Consider the following 15,315-nt stretch of genomic DNA (forward strand, 5'->3'; position numbering starts at 1 on the left):
AGATCACAACTCCAAAACCTGGTTTAAAGGGCTGGTAAAATAATGGGCACGCTGCCCTCATCCTCTTTACAAGAGATCTTTGAGGAGACAGTGAGGAGGTCATGCCTTAAAATCACTAGTGACCCAACCCACACCCTTCACAGAGAGTATGAGCTCATGCCTTTGGGTGGGAGATACAGGCTACCAACCTGCAAGCTGAACACATACAAATTCTCATTCGTCCCATATCAATCAAACTACTCAACAATAAGAGGTGACTTGGGTGGGTGTGTGTGAGGGGGGCAGGAGGTGCAAGTAGGGCACTGTGCAATATTTTGGCAATAATTCCTGTATATTGCTTATTGTGTGTGTTTTATGTAAGAACTGTGCATAGTGCTGGACGTGTTATTGTATGTTTTTTTGCAGGAGTTTGATTGTTTGCTGTTTGTAATGTAAGCTACATGTGTGTGACTGGGACACCTGTGCTTTTCCAATGTCCAAGACAAATTTCTCCCAAGGGAGACTATGAAGGCTCATTCACTTCACTTAACTGTCCTGAGAACAGAGCAGAATGTGGTATGAGCTGGCGCCTGCATTATATATTACACCAATAGGTGGCGGTGTCAGACTTCACTTGACTGGACTGGATACATGAAAATGTTTTGTGTTGTGTGTTTTCCCTCTTTCAGACTGTTTGGCGAAACCTATAAAACACAGTTTACTCACCCAAACAATATGTTGTTCGAACCTTTTCAAGCTAAATGTAAGTTAACATCAGTCTTTTGACACGTGCAGTGGAAAAATCAGAAAAGATCAGCCATCATGCTTCTTAGCATCACAGTTACTCTTAATGCTGTCTATTCGACACATGGTGATGTTCCCATCACAGATGTTGCTGTTGGCAGATTTTCTTCTGTTAATGATATGAATGAGAAACATTCTACTGAGTGTGCATTACATCTAGTTCTGTGTGGACATGTGGAAGAGTGAATGAAGCACAAATACTGTAACACAACAGAGGCACTGCATGACACATGAGTTCCTCTGACATCTGTTGCTGAAGCATCAACAGGTCTCTGTTGGTTCAGATTAACCTCTAGTAATTTTTTGTTTTACCAACTTACAAGTAGCAGATAGCAAATATGTGCAGTTTTTGACTGCAACTATCTTTTGGTCCCAGGATCTTTTTTTTTTTTTTATAAAGACCTACCTGCAGTGATGATAGGGTAGAAGTAGATTTGATGATGGACTCAACATATATATTGTTTGTCCATTTGAGTTTTGAGAAGTCTTGTTGTATTATTCATGAAGAGTTCTATTTTTGTATTGATGCGGTTTTTCATATGCCACATAAATGTTTCCCTACAGGTCCATCTACAAATGTAAGCGTCAGTATTTGTGAAAGTATCTTTTTGAGAATGCAGAGAAAAAATGAACTCAAAGGATTTTAGCATCAGGTTGCAACAATACAAAAAGTCACAAAAGTGAATGCACTGCAGCTTCAAATGAAGACTGTATTTTCTGGTATGCATGTATAGTGATGATGATTTTGATCTTCATTGAATGTATTCCCTCTGAGACTTCTCTTCTTCATGTATACATATTATTACAAAGAAGCTGCACTCTATAGACTAAACTGTTTCTCTGAGACAAACAGTCTGGAGAAGAAATGTCTCTGATTCTGAGAAACAAGCTTTTTGGAAGAAATAGGAAGAGACAGGAGAAGTGAAAGGGGTATTGGAAAGTGAAACAGTTGTGTCATGTTGCACAGCAGCCCTGTGTGGGTGTTGCTCAGTGTATAAAAGGGAGAGATCCCATGTGTCATCATCAGGAGTCCAGACAGAATAAAGCCACTGCAGTGGGAGCCAGAACCTGTCTATAGCCACAACTATGAATTCAGCTGTCATCGCCTTTCTCACCTGCCTGCTTGTCCTCTGTGCACAAGGTACTGTGAAAAGTTTAGTGTTCTGTAACTGATTCATGATCATGATCCGTTTTGTTTCACGTTTGGTTGTGAATGGGGATTTACTTGTTGCAGCACAAATATAGGACACTGGCTGTCCTTTCTTTCCTCTTGCAAGCAGCAGTGCAGGTCAAAGTAGCTTATCTTTGTGCCATAGGTGTGTTATTCATTAATAACAGCTGATACTTTTGTTTCCACTTAACATTTCAGCTGTAAATTGACTGACTTGAAAAAAATGATCCACAGTTAACACGGTCGTGTCTTTTCTTCCCACAGGGCAACCAGCTAACAGATCCAGTAAATGCAAGTGTTCAAACGGTTTTATCGGCAGGATCAACCCACAGCTCATCACGGCAGAGCCAGTCATACACCAGCCAAGTATCTTCTGTCCACATACAGAGATTATGTGAGTAAAAGAGCTCAAATACACAAGTCATTCATGAGCGTTCCTCAGGTTCTCTCTAACATGGCTCTTTCTTTTCTCCCAGTGTCACCATAAGAGGAAATAAGGAAAAATGTGTGGATCCACAGTCACCACTGGGAAAACTCATTCAGAAAAATAAAAACAAGTAAGATCACTTACTTCTGACAACATAACACCGTGGTGATGCTCAGGATCTCCAACAAGAAATACTCCTGTGAATGTTTCAGATGTCATGGCTTTTTACTAATCGTGTCCTTTGTTGGTTCAGGTATGAGAAGAAAGGAGCTGTGAGCATGACGACGGCTTCCAGTCAAACCAACACTGCGAGGTCAACAAGACTCCACACCACATCCAAGCTGTAGATGACTGAAGATGGTGCAGTGGAAGGGACTGTTCTTTAGAAATGATGTAGTTTATTCACCAGCATTGCCTTTGTCATATTTATACAATAAGTGGCTTTAAGTAAATGTTGTCTTTACTGAAGTTGTCTTCGCATGTATATATAAGATGTAAATTATCTGTATTTAAGTTTGTTGTTTTTATTTTTTTGTGAATGAAAATATGAGAAATAAAACACACCTGATGGGACTTGTGTGTTTGGCCTCATGCATGTTAATTTAACAAACTGAACCTGTGCTTATCTTCACCAGTCAATATATTGAGCTGCCAATAAGATTTTAAAGAAAAGTCAGTAGTTATTTTCTATCAGACCAGCTAAGTGTGCTTGTAATCCCATCTGCAGTCTATATGTTCTACACTGTGTATGGTCAAAAGTGGGCTCTGTGGCCCACCACACTCCCTGGAACCTGGCTGCAGAGAACTGCTCCGATTTAGCCACAAGAGCATCACCAGGGTGCAGCCAGGGTTGACTCCAGCTTGGAGTCCTCTATTCCAGCTCTCTGTCGATACATATACCATTCCTAAAACTTGGAAAGAAGCCATTATCATTCCAGTCCCTAAAAAACCTGGCCTGAAGTACAATAATGACTTCTGACCAGTTGCATTAACATCCATAGTGATGAAAGCATTTGAACGCATGATGGTAAATAACCTACAACAGGAAGTACAACATCTTTTAGGTCCCTACCCATTTGCCTACAAGGACAGCAGGGGCACTGATGATGCTTTAAACACTACAATACACTGCATCTTGAAACACCTTGAAAACCCCAATGCTTACACCAGACTTTTGTTTATGGACTTTAGCTCTGCATTTAACACAATACTCCCTCAGATCCTTTCAAACAAGCTGAAACAGATGGAGGTGAACCCCTATATAATCAGGTGGTAGTTTGCATTTCTCACTGACAGGCAGCAGCAGGTGAAAGTTAACTCACCTCTCTCCCACACACAGGAAATAAATACTGGAGCTCCTCAGGGTTGTGGAAGCTCCACTATTCTTTTTTACGTTGTACACAGTTAATTGCAGGAGTCAGCACAGTAACAATTACATCATGAAGCTTCCTGACGATGCGGCCACACTGAGTCTGCTGACAATACAAACAGACATCAGGGCGTATAACTCAGAGATACTGGAGGTGGTGCAGTGGTGTGACGACCATAACCTCATTTTAAACTTTAATAAAACCAAGGGGATAATCTTTGATCCCAGGTCTATTGGTGATCACAGCCCAGTGTTTATTCATGGAGAGAGAGTGGAACAGGTCACACAATTCAAGCACTTAGGCATTAACTTTGACTGTCAGCTGCAATGGCTCATCATGTGGAGTATGTTTGTTCAAGGATTAGTCAGCGGCTACACCTCCTACGGGGACTCAGGGTCCATGGCGTGGATCAAAACATTATGCTACTATTCTATAGAGCAACTACTGAATCTATTATCTGCTATGGCATTACAGCATGGTTTGGTAATTTGACTGTTAAACTTAGATCACAACTCCACCACACTACCTGGAACCTGGCTGCAGAGAACTGCTCCTATTTAGCCACAAGAGCATCACCAGGGTGCAACACTGATGTTTGCTGATGAGTCCTAGCTCTCATTCAGCGTTCCAGTTCATCCTAAATGTGGCAGAATTAGTTCAGGAGTTATTATAAAAGATGTAATGGAATGTAATAGGTCATATTTTTATCCTTTAGATTTCTCTTCTTGTCACCCTCCTGGCAACAGGTTAGAAACCTTGTGTTTTACAGTATTCTCAAGTCTCTGGTTCTCAATAAAACATAAATAAATGAAAATTGTGATCTCTCTATATTCCAGGTGTGATCACACCTTAACTCATTGTGCTATATGTTTTCATAAAACAAGGTTGTCAGGTGTGTAAAAAGATTGATGTAAACTTGTATCTGGCATGAGAATGTTTTAGAACAACATATGTTTAGGTGAGAAATGTCTCTAGGTTTTGCAGAGCAGTCTGGCACATTGAGAGGAGCACTCACATTAAAAAAGAAACAAACAAAAAAAACAGGGAAAAACTTTTGTTTTTCTCTTCATTGAGTTGTGTGAACGAGCTGCTGCTGTGACACAGGTGGGCTGAGCACACTCACACTATAGAGTTACTGTGTATGAACTCTGTCCAACAAGACTGCAGCCTGACTGCGGTCACCGGCAGCTCATGTGAAATCAGTGGAAGTCGATGTCAAACGCACAGGTTCAGTTTGTTAAATTAACATGCATGAGGCCAAACACACAAGTCCCATCAGGTGTGTTTTATTTCTCATATTTTCATTCACAAAAAAATAAAAACAACAAACTTAAATACAGATAATTTACATCTTATATATACATGCGAAGACAACTTCAGTAAAGACAACATTTACTTAAAGCCACTTATTGTATAAATATGACAAAGGCAATGCTGGTGAATAAACTCCATCATTTCTAAAGAACAGTCCCTTCCACTGCACCATCTTCAGTCATCTACAGCTTGGATGTGGTGTGGAGTCTTGTTGACCTCGCAGTGTTGGTTTGACTGGAAGCCGTCGTCATGCTCACAGCTCCTTTCTTCTCATACCTGAACCAACAAAGGACACGATTAGTAAAAAGCCATGACATCTGAAACATTCACAGGAGTATTTCTTGTTGGAGATCCTGAGCATCACCACGGTGTTATGTTGTCAGAAGTAAGTGATCTTACTTGTTTTTATTTTTCTGAATGAGTTTTCCCAGTGGTGACTGTGGATCCACACATTTTTCCTTATTTCCTCTTATGGTGACACTGGGAGAAAAGAAAGAGCCATGTTAGAGAGAACCTGAGGAACGCTCATGAATGACTTGTGTATTTGAGCTCTTTTACTCACATAATCTCTGTATGTGGACAGAAGATACTTGGCTGGTGTATGACTGGCTCTGCCGTGATGAGCTGTGGGTTGATCCTGCCGATAAAACCGTTTGAACACTTGCATTTACTGGATATGTTAGCTGGTTGCCCTGTGGGAAGAAAAGACACGACCGTGTTAACTGTGGATCATTTTTTTCAAGTCAGTCAATTTACAGCTGAAATGTTAAGTGGAAACAAAAGTATCAGCTGTTATTAATAAATAACACACCTATGGCACAAAGATAAGCTACTTTGACCTGCACTGCTGCTTGCAAGAGGAAAGAAAGGACAGCCAGTGTCCTATATTTGTGCTGCAACAAGTAAATCCCCATTCACAACCAAACGTGAAACAAAACGGATCATGATCATGAATCAGTTACAGAACACTAAACTTTTCACAGTACCTTGTGCACAGAGGACAAGCAGGCAGGTGAGAAAGGCGATGACAGCTGAATTCATAGTTGTGGCTATAGACAGGTTCTGGCTCCCACTGCAGTGGCTTTATTCTGTCTGGACTCCTGATGATGACACATGGGATCTCTCCCTTTTATACACTGAGCAACACCCACACAGGGCTGCTGTGCAACATGACACAACTGTTTCACTTTCCAATACCCCTTTCACTTCTCCTGTCTCTTCCTATTTCTTCCAAAAAGCTTGTTTCTCAGAATCAGAGACATTTCTTCTCCAGACTGTTTGTCTCAGAGAAACAGTTTAGTCTATAGAGTGCAGCTTCTTTGTAATAATATGTATACATGAAGAAGAGAAGTCTCAGAGGGAATACATTCAATGAAGATCAAAATCATCATCACTATACATGCATACCAGAAAATACAGTCTTCATTTGAAGCTGCAGTGCATTCACTTTTGTGACTTTTTGTATTGTTGCAACCTGATGCTAAAATCCTTTGAGTTCATTTTTTCTCTGCATTCTCAAAAAGATACTTTCACAAATACTGACGCTTACATTTGCAGATGGACCTGTAGGGAAACATTTATGTGGCATATGAAAAACCGCATCAATACAAAAATAGAACTCTTCATGAATAATACAACAAGACTTCTCAAAACTCAAATGGACAAACAATATATATGTTGAGTCCATCATCAAATCTACTTCTACCCTATCATCACTGCAGGTAGGTCTTTATAAAAAAAAAAAAAAGATCCTGGGACCAAAAGATAGTTGCAGTCAAAAACTGCACATATTTGCTATCTGCTACTTGTAAGTTGGTAAAACAAAAAATTACTAGAGGTTAATCTGAACCAACAGAGACCTGTTGATGCTTCAGCAACAGATGTCAGAGGAACTCATGTGTCATGCAGTGCCTCTGTTGTGTTACAGTATTTGTGCTTCATTCACTCTTCCACATGTCCACACAGAACTAGATGTAATGCACACTCAGTAGAATGTTTCTCATTCATATCATTAACAGAAGAAAATCTGCCAACAGCAACATCTGTGATGGGAACATCACCATGTGTCGAATAGACAGCATTAAGAGTAACTGTGATGCTAAGAAGCATGATGGCTGATCTTTTCTGATTTTTCCACTGCACGTGTCAAAAGACTGATGTTAACTTACATTTAGCTTGAAAAGGTTCGAACAACATATTGTTTGGGTGAGTAAACTGTGTTTTATAGGTTTCGCCAAACAGTCTGAAAGAGGGAAAACACACAACACAAAACATTTTCATGTATCCAGTCCAGTCAAGTGAAGTCTGACACCGCCACCTATTGGTGTAATATATAATGCAGGCGCCAGCTCATACCACATTCTGCTCTGTTCTCAGGACAGTTAAGTGAAGTGAATGAGCCTTCATAGTCTCCCTTGGGAGAAATTTGTCTTGGACATTGGAAAAGCACAGGTGTCCCAGTCACACACATGTAGCTTACATTACAAACAGCAAACAATCAAACTCCTGCAAAAAAACATACAATAACACGTCCAGCACTATGCACAGTTCTTACATAAAACACACACAATAAGCAATATACAGGAATTATTGCCAAAATATTGCACAGTGCCCTACTTGCACCTCCTGCCCCCCTCACACACACCCACCCAAGTCACCTCTTATTGTTGAGTAGTTTGATTGATATGGGACGAATGAGAATTTGTATGTGTTCAGCTTGCAGGTTGGTAGCCTGTATCTCCCACCCAAAGGCATGAGCTCATACTCTCTGTGAAGGGTGTGGGTTGGGTCACTAGTGATTTTAAGGCATGACCTCCTCACTGTCTCCTCAAAGATCTCTTGTAAAGAGGATGAGGGCAGCGTGCCCATTATTTTACCAGCCCTTTAAACCAGGTTTTGGAGTTGTGATCTAAGTTTAACAGTCAAATTACCAAACCATGCTGTAATGCCACAGCAGATAATAGATTCAGTGGTTGCTCTATAGAATAGTAGCATAATGTTTTGATCCACGCCATGGACCCTGAGTCCCCGTAGGAGGTGTAGCCGCTGACTAATCCTTGAACAAACATACTCCACATGATGAGCCATTGCAGCTTGACAGTCAAAGTTAATGCCTAAGTGCTTGAATTGTGTGACCTGTTCCACTCTCTCTCCATGAATAAACACTGGGCTGTGATCACCAATAGACCTGGGATCAAAGATTATCCCCTTGGTTTTATTAAAGTTTAAAATGAGGTTATGGTCGTCACACCACTGCACCACCTCCAGTATCTCTGAGTTATACGCCCTGATGTCTGTTTGTATTGTCAGCAGACTCAGTGTGGCCGCATCGTCAGGAAGCTTCATGATGTAATTGTTACTGTGCTGACTCCTGCAATTAACTGTGTACAACGTAAAAAAGAATAGTGGAGCTTCCACAACCCTGAGGAGCTCCAGTATTTATTTCCTGTGTGTGGGAGAAAGGTGAGTTAACTTTCACCTGCTGCTGCCTGTCAGTGAGAAATGCAAACTACCACCTGATTATATAGGGGTTCACCTCCATCTGTTTCAGCTTGTTTGAAAGGATCTGAGGGAGTATTGTGTTAAATGCAGAGCTAAAATCCATAAACAAAAGTCTGGTGTAAGCATTGGGGTTTTCAAGGTGTTTCAAGATGCAGTGTATTGTAGTGTTTAAAGCATCATCAGTGCCCCTGCTGTCCTTGTAGGCAAATGGGTAGGGACCTAAAAGATGTTGTACTTCCTGTTGTAGGTTCTTTACCATCATGCGTTCAAATGCTTTCATCACTATGGATGTTAATGCAACTGGTCAGAAGTCATTATTGTACTTCAGGCCAGGTTTTTTAGGGACTGGAATGATAATGGCTTCTTTCCAAGTTTTAGGAATGGTATATGTATCGACAGAAAGCTGGAATAGAGGACTCCAAGCTGGAGTCAACCCTGGCTGCACCCTGGTGATGCTCTTGTGGCTAAATCGGAGCAGTTCTCTGCAGCCAGGTTCCAGGGAGTGTGGTGGGCCACAGAGCCCACTTTTGACCATACACAGTGTAGAACATATAGACTGCAGATGGGATTACAAGCACACTTAGCTGGTCTGATAGAAAATAACTACTGACTTTTCTTTAATCTTATTGGCAGCTCAATATATTGACTGGTGAAGATAAGCACAGGTTCAGTTTGTTAAATTAACATGCATGAGGCCAAACACACAAGTCCCATCAGGTGTGTTTTATTTCTCATATTTTCATTCACAAAAAAATAAAAACAACAAACTTAAATACAGATAATTTACATCTTATATATACATGCGAAGACAACTTCAGTAAAGACAACATTTACTTAAAGCCACTTATTGTATAAATATGACAAAGGCAATGCTGGTGAATAAACTCCATCATTTCTAAAGAACAGTCCCTTCCACTGCACCATCTTCAGTCATCTACAGCTTGGATGTGGTGTGGAGTCTTGTTGACCTCGCAGTGTTGGTTTGACTGGAAGCCGTCGTCATGCTCACAGCTCCTTTCTTCTCATACCTGAACCAACAAAGGACACGATTAGTAAAAAGCCATGACATCTGAAACATTCACAGGAGTATTTCTTGTTGGAGATCCTGAGCATCACCACGGTGTTATGTTGTCAGAAGTAAGTGATCTTACTTGTTTTTATTTTTCTGAATGAGTTTTCCCAGTGGTGACTGTGGATCCACACATTTTTCCTTATTTCCTCTTATGGTGACACTGGGAGAAAAGAAAGAGCCATGTTAGAGAGAACCTGAGGAACGCTCATGAATGACTTGTGTATTTGAGCTCTTTTACTCACATAATCTCTGTATGTGGACAGAAGATACTTGGCTGGTGTATGACTGGCTCTGCCGTGATGAGCTGTGGGTTGATCCTGCCGATAAAACCGTTTGAACACTTGCATTTACTGGATCTGTTAGCTGGTTGCCCTGTGGGAGGAAAAGACACGACCGTGTTAACTGTGGATCATTTTTTTCAAGTCAGTCAATTTACAGCTGAAATGTTAAGTGGAAACAAAAGTATCAGCTGTTATTAATGAATAACACACCTATGGCACAAAGATAAGCTACTTTGACCTGCACTGCTGCTTGCAAGAGGAAAGAAAGGACAGCCAGTGTCCTATATTTGTGCTGCAACAAGTAAATCCCCATTCACAACCAAACGTGAAACAAAACGGATCATGATCATGAATCAGTTACAGAACACTAAACTTTTCACAGTACCTTGTGCACAGAGGACAAGCAGGCAGGTGAGAAAGGCGATGACAGCTGAATTCATAGTTGTGGCTATAGACAGGTTCTGGCTCCCACTGCAGTGGCTTTATTCTGTCTGGACTCCTGATGATGACACATGGGATCTCTCCCTTTTATACACTGAGCAACACCCACACAGGGCTGCTGTGCAACATGACACAACTGTTTCACTTTCCAATACCCCTTTCACTTCTCCTGTCTCTTCCTATTTCTTCCAAAAAGCTTGTTTCTCAGAATCAGAGACATTTCTTCTCCAGACTGTTTGTCTCAGAGAAACAGTTTAGTCTATAGAGTGCAGCTTCTTTGTAATAATATGTATACATGAAGAAGAGAAGTCTCAGAGGGAATACATTCAATGAAGATCAAAATCATCATCACTATACATGCATACCAGAAAATACAGTCTTCATTTGAAGCTGCAGTGCATTCACTTTTGTGACTTTTTGTATTGTTGCAACCTGATGCTAAAATCCTTTGAGTTCATTTTTTCTCTGCACTCTCAAAAAGATACTTTCACAAATACTGACGCTTACATTTGTAGATGGACCTGTAGGGAAACATTTATGTGGCATATGAAAAACCGCATCAATACAAAAATAGAACTCTTCATGAATAATACAACAAGACTTCTCAAAACTCAAATGGACAAACAATATATATGTTGAGTCCATCATCAAATCTACTTCTACCCTATCATCACTGCAGGTAGGTCTTTATAAAAAAAAAAAAAAGATCCTGGGACCAAAAGATAGTTGCAGTCAAAAACTGCACATATTTGCTATCTGCTACTTGTAAGTTGGTAAAACAAAAAATTACTAGAGGTTAATCTGAACCAACAGAGACCTGTTGATGCTTCAGCAACAGATGTCAGAGGAACTCATGTGTCATGCAGTGCCTCTGTTGTGTTACAGTATTTGTGCTTCATTCACTCTTCCACATGTCCACACAGAACTAGATGTAATGCACACTCAGTAGAATGTTTCTCATTCATATCATTAACAGAAGAAAATCTGCCAACAGCAACATCTGTGATGGGAACATCACCATGTGTCGAATAGACAGCATTAAGAGTAACTGTGATGCTAAGAAGCATGATGGCTGATCTTTTCTGATTTTTCCACTGCACGTGTCAAAAGACTGATGTTAACTTACATTTAGCTTGAAAAGGTTCGAACAACATATTGTTTGGGTGAGTAAACTGTGTTTTATAGGTTTCGCCAAACAGTCTGAAAGAGGGAAAACACACAACACAAAACATTTTCATGTATCCAGTCCAGTCAAGTGAAGTCTGACACCGCCACCTATTGGTGTAATATATAATGCAGGCGCCAGCTCATACCACATTCTGCTCTGTTCTCAGGACAGTTAAGTACACTGAGCAACACCCACACAGGGCTGCTGTGCAACATGACACAACTGTTTCACTTTCCAATACCCCTTTCACTTCTCCTGTCTCTTCCTATTTCTTCCAAAAAGCTTGTTTCTCAGAATCAGAGACATTTCTTCTCCAGACTGTTTGTCTCAGAGAAACAGTTTAGTCTATAGAGTGCAGCTTCTTTGTAATAATATGTATACATGAAGAAGAGAAGTCTCAGAGGGAATACATTCAATGAAGATCAAAATCATCATCATGCATACCAAAAAAAAATGATGAATGATAAATTTGTGACAAAAAATGTTAACTGGAAAAGTATCACCTGTTCTTTAGTTTCATTGACATTTTGCAATAATACACTTATATATACACACTTACAATGCATTTAGAAAGTTCTCAGGCCTAATACTAAATACACTAGACATCAAGACTCAAATGATGCATGTAGCATCAATATTTACATTTATAAATGGCCTCAATCAACAGGTCACATTAGTGATACAGAATCTGACAAGAATATTTCTTTTCAAAGAAAATATTGGCTTTTCCAAAGAAACGTGCATCTCCGCATTCACAGGTACTTCTGTAATGGAGTGCACGTCTTTAATATTTTCAGCTTTCACAGAAATGGGATCTGAAATTGAAACAACCCTAAGGAATGAACTTTCACTATCTAAAATTATTTTTAAATCTTTGAATATTGGGTTAAAAATGCTCAAATGTTACCTCATTTCAAAATATTTAATATTTACACTGTTCAACAATATTTGCTACTTATTTCATGAATAGTATCATCGTAATATCATAATAATATTATTGCCTATAAGCCTATATTTTGTTTGATCAAATCAAAGGAGATTTTTTATTACCTCTACAGATATTAAACCATTTACTTTGCAGAGATATTTAAATCAGCAGTTAGGTCATATTGTGGAGTGTACATATAAACATAAAAAACAGTGGACTTGAGAGATGGTAATAGGTCAATTTTTTATTTACATGACATGGCAAATCTTCTCTGCCCTCACTTCATCAGGATGGGCAGAAAACACACAATTTGCTCTCCTTTGAACCACCTTATTGTCAAGTGATTCATATTTTAATTCTATTTTGTATTAAACTGCTGCCACTTAAATGTGCACAGTGTCTATACAAATACATGCTTTCTTGCAGAGCATGTGTAAGTGGCCTTAAAGAAATGATTACAAAGCGTCATGTGGCACTTTTGTGACCAAAAAAGATGAAAATGTTGACATAGCTGTCCTGCTGCCTGTTATTTATTTTATTTGCTCTTTATTTGGATTGTATTGTCGTCGCTTGCTGTCAAAGATGACACAGTGAAACCCTTGCAGATGGTCCAGAATGCAAGAGTCGAAAAGGGCACATGTCAGTCCACTACTCATTGACCTCCACTGGCCATCCATGGCTGCCCACATCAAATTCAACTCACTAATATTTGTCTTCATGGTGACTTCTGGATCTGGACTCAGGGAGTGATTGAGTTCCCGTGCACCGCCACACCAACACACTCTCAGGCACATCCCTCTATATCTTGAAGACCTACGTCTTGCAAGAGCGCCTCCTTTCCTAACACCCCTAACATGCCCTAACTAGCCCTTATGATATGCACATGGTGCACATCTTTACCTGACGCCCTAGCACTTGGATGACGCACAAGTGCTAGACTGATGAGGGCACTGTAATAACCCTTCAAGTGCTTTAGTCTGACATTAAACTCAAAGGGATGAAGGCAGGCACAGTAAATAACAACAACATCAGGGGCAGGTTAGGGACAACCACACGTCACATGGTTGTGCTAAGTGTTAAGATCCCTGGGCTGCTTCAACACAGACTCGAGAGGGCAGAGTGGGTCCAAATAAAATAAATGAATATACAAAGATAACACAAATAATACAAATATGTGATAAAAGATTAGTGTTCATAAAACTAAAGTAAAAATAGCATAACAAATAAAAATTACAAGATGAGATAATAAAGCAGTGCAGGTCCCAGGTCCCAGTCTAGTTTCCAATATTAAAATCTCAATATGAGTTCAATACTCAGTCCAAGCCAGTCGTGGTCCAGTATCCCCCATGGCTTAGCACGTGCTACTCCAGACGCTCCACTCCCCGTGAGCCCCAAGTGAAACCCTCTGGAAACGAGCAGCAACAGACAACCAATCACCGCCAGGCTGCCTTCAGTGGGAGGCTGCATTCACACAGACAATAAGCCGCTGGTTCACGTTTCTCGTTGTCCATTAGGGATCTCTGGCTGCTCGCCGACTCGTCTCAGTCTGGGCACACACTCTTTGACTGCTACACAGGAATGCTCTGGCTCAAGATGTTCCTTCTTTACTTATGGTAATTTATGGCCTATCAGCAGTCCCTGTACACTGGCTGTTGATGTCCTACCTCTCTGAACCCACCCACTCACTTTTCAGTCAGCAGGGTCCTCTTACTGGCTGTCAGCCCATTTGCTTAGTGAAGCCTGTGCCTGAGGGGCCTTAAGCAGCAGCTTGGTAGTCCTCTAACTCCCCCTCCTGTAGGAATCTGGGTAGTACATCTGCATTTTTTGTTAGCAACACTAAGTCTATACTTGGTTTCAAAAATGGCCAACTGTGATACCTCCCTTTATTCAACAGTACCAAGGCTGTGTTGAGGTGAACCACAGGGTTGTTGTCAGTGAAAGCAGCACCCCAGATCACCTCAACTGTGATGATAATAGCAAGATGACTGGTCCATTGGTCGTTTAAGGGGGGGAGAGCCACATCTTGAGACATTTCTGTAGAGTAAAGTGTGGTAGCCCTCGGGGACCTACGGCCCAACAGTTGCCTGCCTCGCCTGTTCACAAACTACACCTCTATCCTGATGTCTCATGTAGCATCAGGGAAACGCTGACTTTAAATGTGAAACTGCTTTATTCAGTATTTTGGTTACAATCACTGGGTTTGTTTGATCTGGTGAGGAGGAGACCAGGAGTGACAGACACTGAAGAAATCCAAAACGGCAATGGTGGTGAAGACAACAACTCCCATGATCCCATGATTTGTTATTGCTGTGACTGAGAGACCCCTTGTGGCAGAAGTTACATACTGTATGGAAGAGAAGAAAAGGACCTAAGGAGCAGAGACTGGCAGCAACACAAATGAAGACATCTGTTTTGTTAGCATTAAACTGTAGAAAAAATTTCAGCTACACTGCAAACACTTACTTTATTTGTGTACTTTATTGACTTGTTCTTTATGTTCTAATTCACAGTGGTTCAGAGATGCCACTTGATTCTGGGATCAAATCGAGCAACATCCCACTGACAAACAACTAACTGCCTTGTCTTGTTTATCAAATTATATTTCATTTAACAGTTAATTGTAACATCATACAGTTGTTTTACAGAACATATTCATGACTATATGTTTGATGGAGAAAATCTTAACTTTATTTAATTCAACTCAAATGTCCGTGGGATTGCAAAGGGACCTGAGGCAGTCATTAGGGCATCGCTCTTAAATGTTCATTAAATACTGTACATAAAATCTTAGTACTTTTGTTAATACGTGGTGATTCACATTAATGATTACCACTCATCAAACACCTAAATTACCAAACC

General features: G+C 40.4%; 3 protein-coding genes across 3 annotated transcripts; 1 reads left to right on the forward strand and 2 right to left on the reverse strand.

Moving 5' to 3' along the window:
* Positions 1 to 1,791: 1,791 nt before the first annotated feature.
* On the forward strand, positions 1,792 to 2,954 carry LOC139624783 (C-X-C motif chemokine 10-like). Its single transcript, XM_071484154.1, has 4 exons — positions 1,792 to 1,924; positions 2,219 to 2,348; positions 2,431 to 2,511; positions 2,635 to 2,954. Exons 1-4 carry the CDS (start codon positions 1,870 to 1,872, stop codon positions 2,726 to 2,728), a joined length of 360 nt encoding a protein of 119 aa, XP_071340255.1. The 5' UTR covers positions 1,792 to 1,869; the 3' UTR covers positions 2,729 to 2,954.
* Positions 2,955 to 5,021: 2,067 nt separating this feature from the next.
* Positions 5,022 to 6,201, reverse strand: LOC139624785 (C-X-C motif chemokine 10-like). Its single transcript, XM_071484155.1, has 4 exons — positions 6,052 to 6,201; positions 5,628 to 5,757; positions 5,465 to 5,545; positions 5,022 to 5,341 (listed from the first exon to the last, which is right to left on the reverse strand). The coding sequence occupies exons 1-4, from the start codon at positions 6,104 to 6,106 to the stop codon at positions 5,248 to 5,250; spliced, it is 360 nt and encodes a 119-aa protein (XP_071340256.1). The 5' UTR covers positions 6,107 to 6,201; the 3' UTR covers positions 5,022 to 5,247.
* Positions 6,202 to 9,274: 3,073 nt separating this feature from the next.
* On the reverse strand, positions 9,275 to 10,437 carry LOC139624786 (C-X-C motif chemokine 10-like). The gene is made up of 4 exons (XM_071484156.1): positions 10,305 to 10,437; positions 9,881 to 10,010; positions 9,718 to 9,798; positions 9,275 to 9,594 (listed from the first exon to the last, which is right to left on the reverse strand). The coding sequence occupies exons 1-4, from the start codon at positions 10,357 to 10,359 to the stop codon at positions 9,501 to 9,503; spliced, it is 360 nt and encodes a 119-aa protein (XP_071340257.1). The 5' UTR covers positions 10,360 to 10,437; the 3' UTR covers positions 9,275 to 9,500.
* Between the last annotated feature and the right edge of the window lie 4,878 nt (positions 10,438 to 15,315).

The sequence above is a fragment of the Trachinotus anak genome, unplaced genomic scaffold (assembly GCF_046630095.1).
Source record: "Trachinotus anak isolate AG129_WGS33_773 ecotype Australia unplaced genomic scaffold, CSIRO_AGI_Tana_v1 ptg000008l, whole genome shotgun sequence".
Classification (NCBI taxonomy): Eukaryota; Metazoa; Chordata; class Actinopteri; order Carangiformes; family Carangidae; genus Trachinotus; species Trachinotus anak.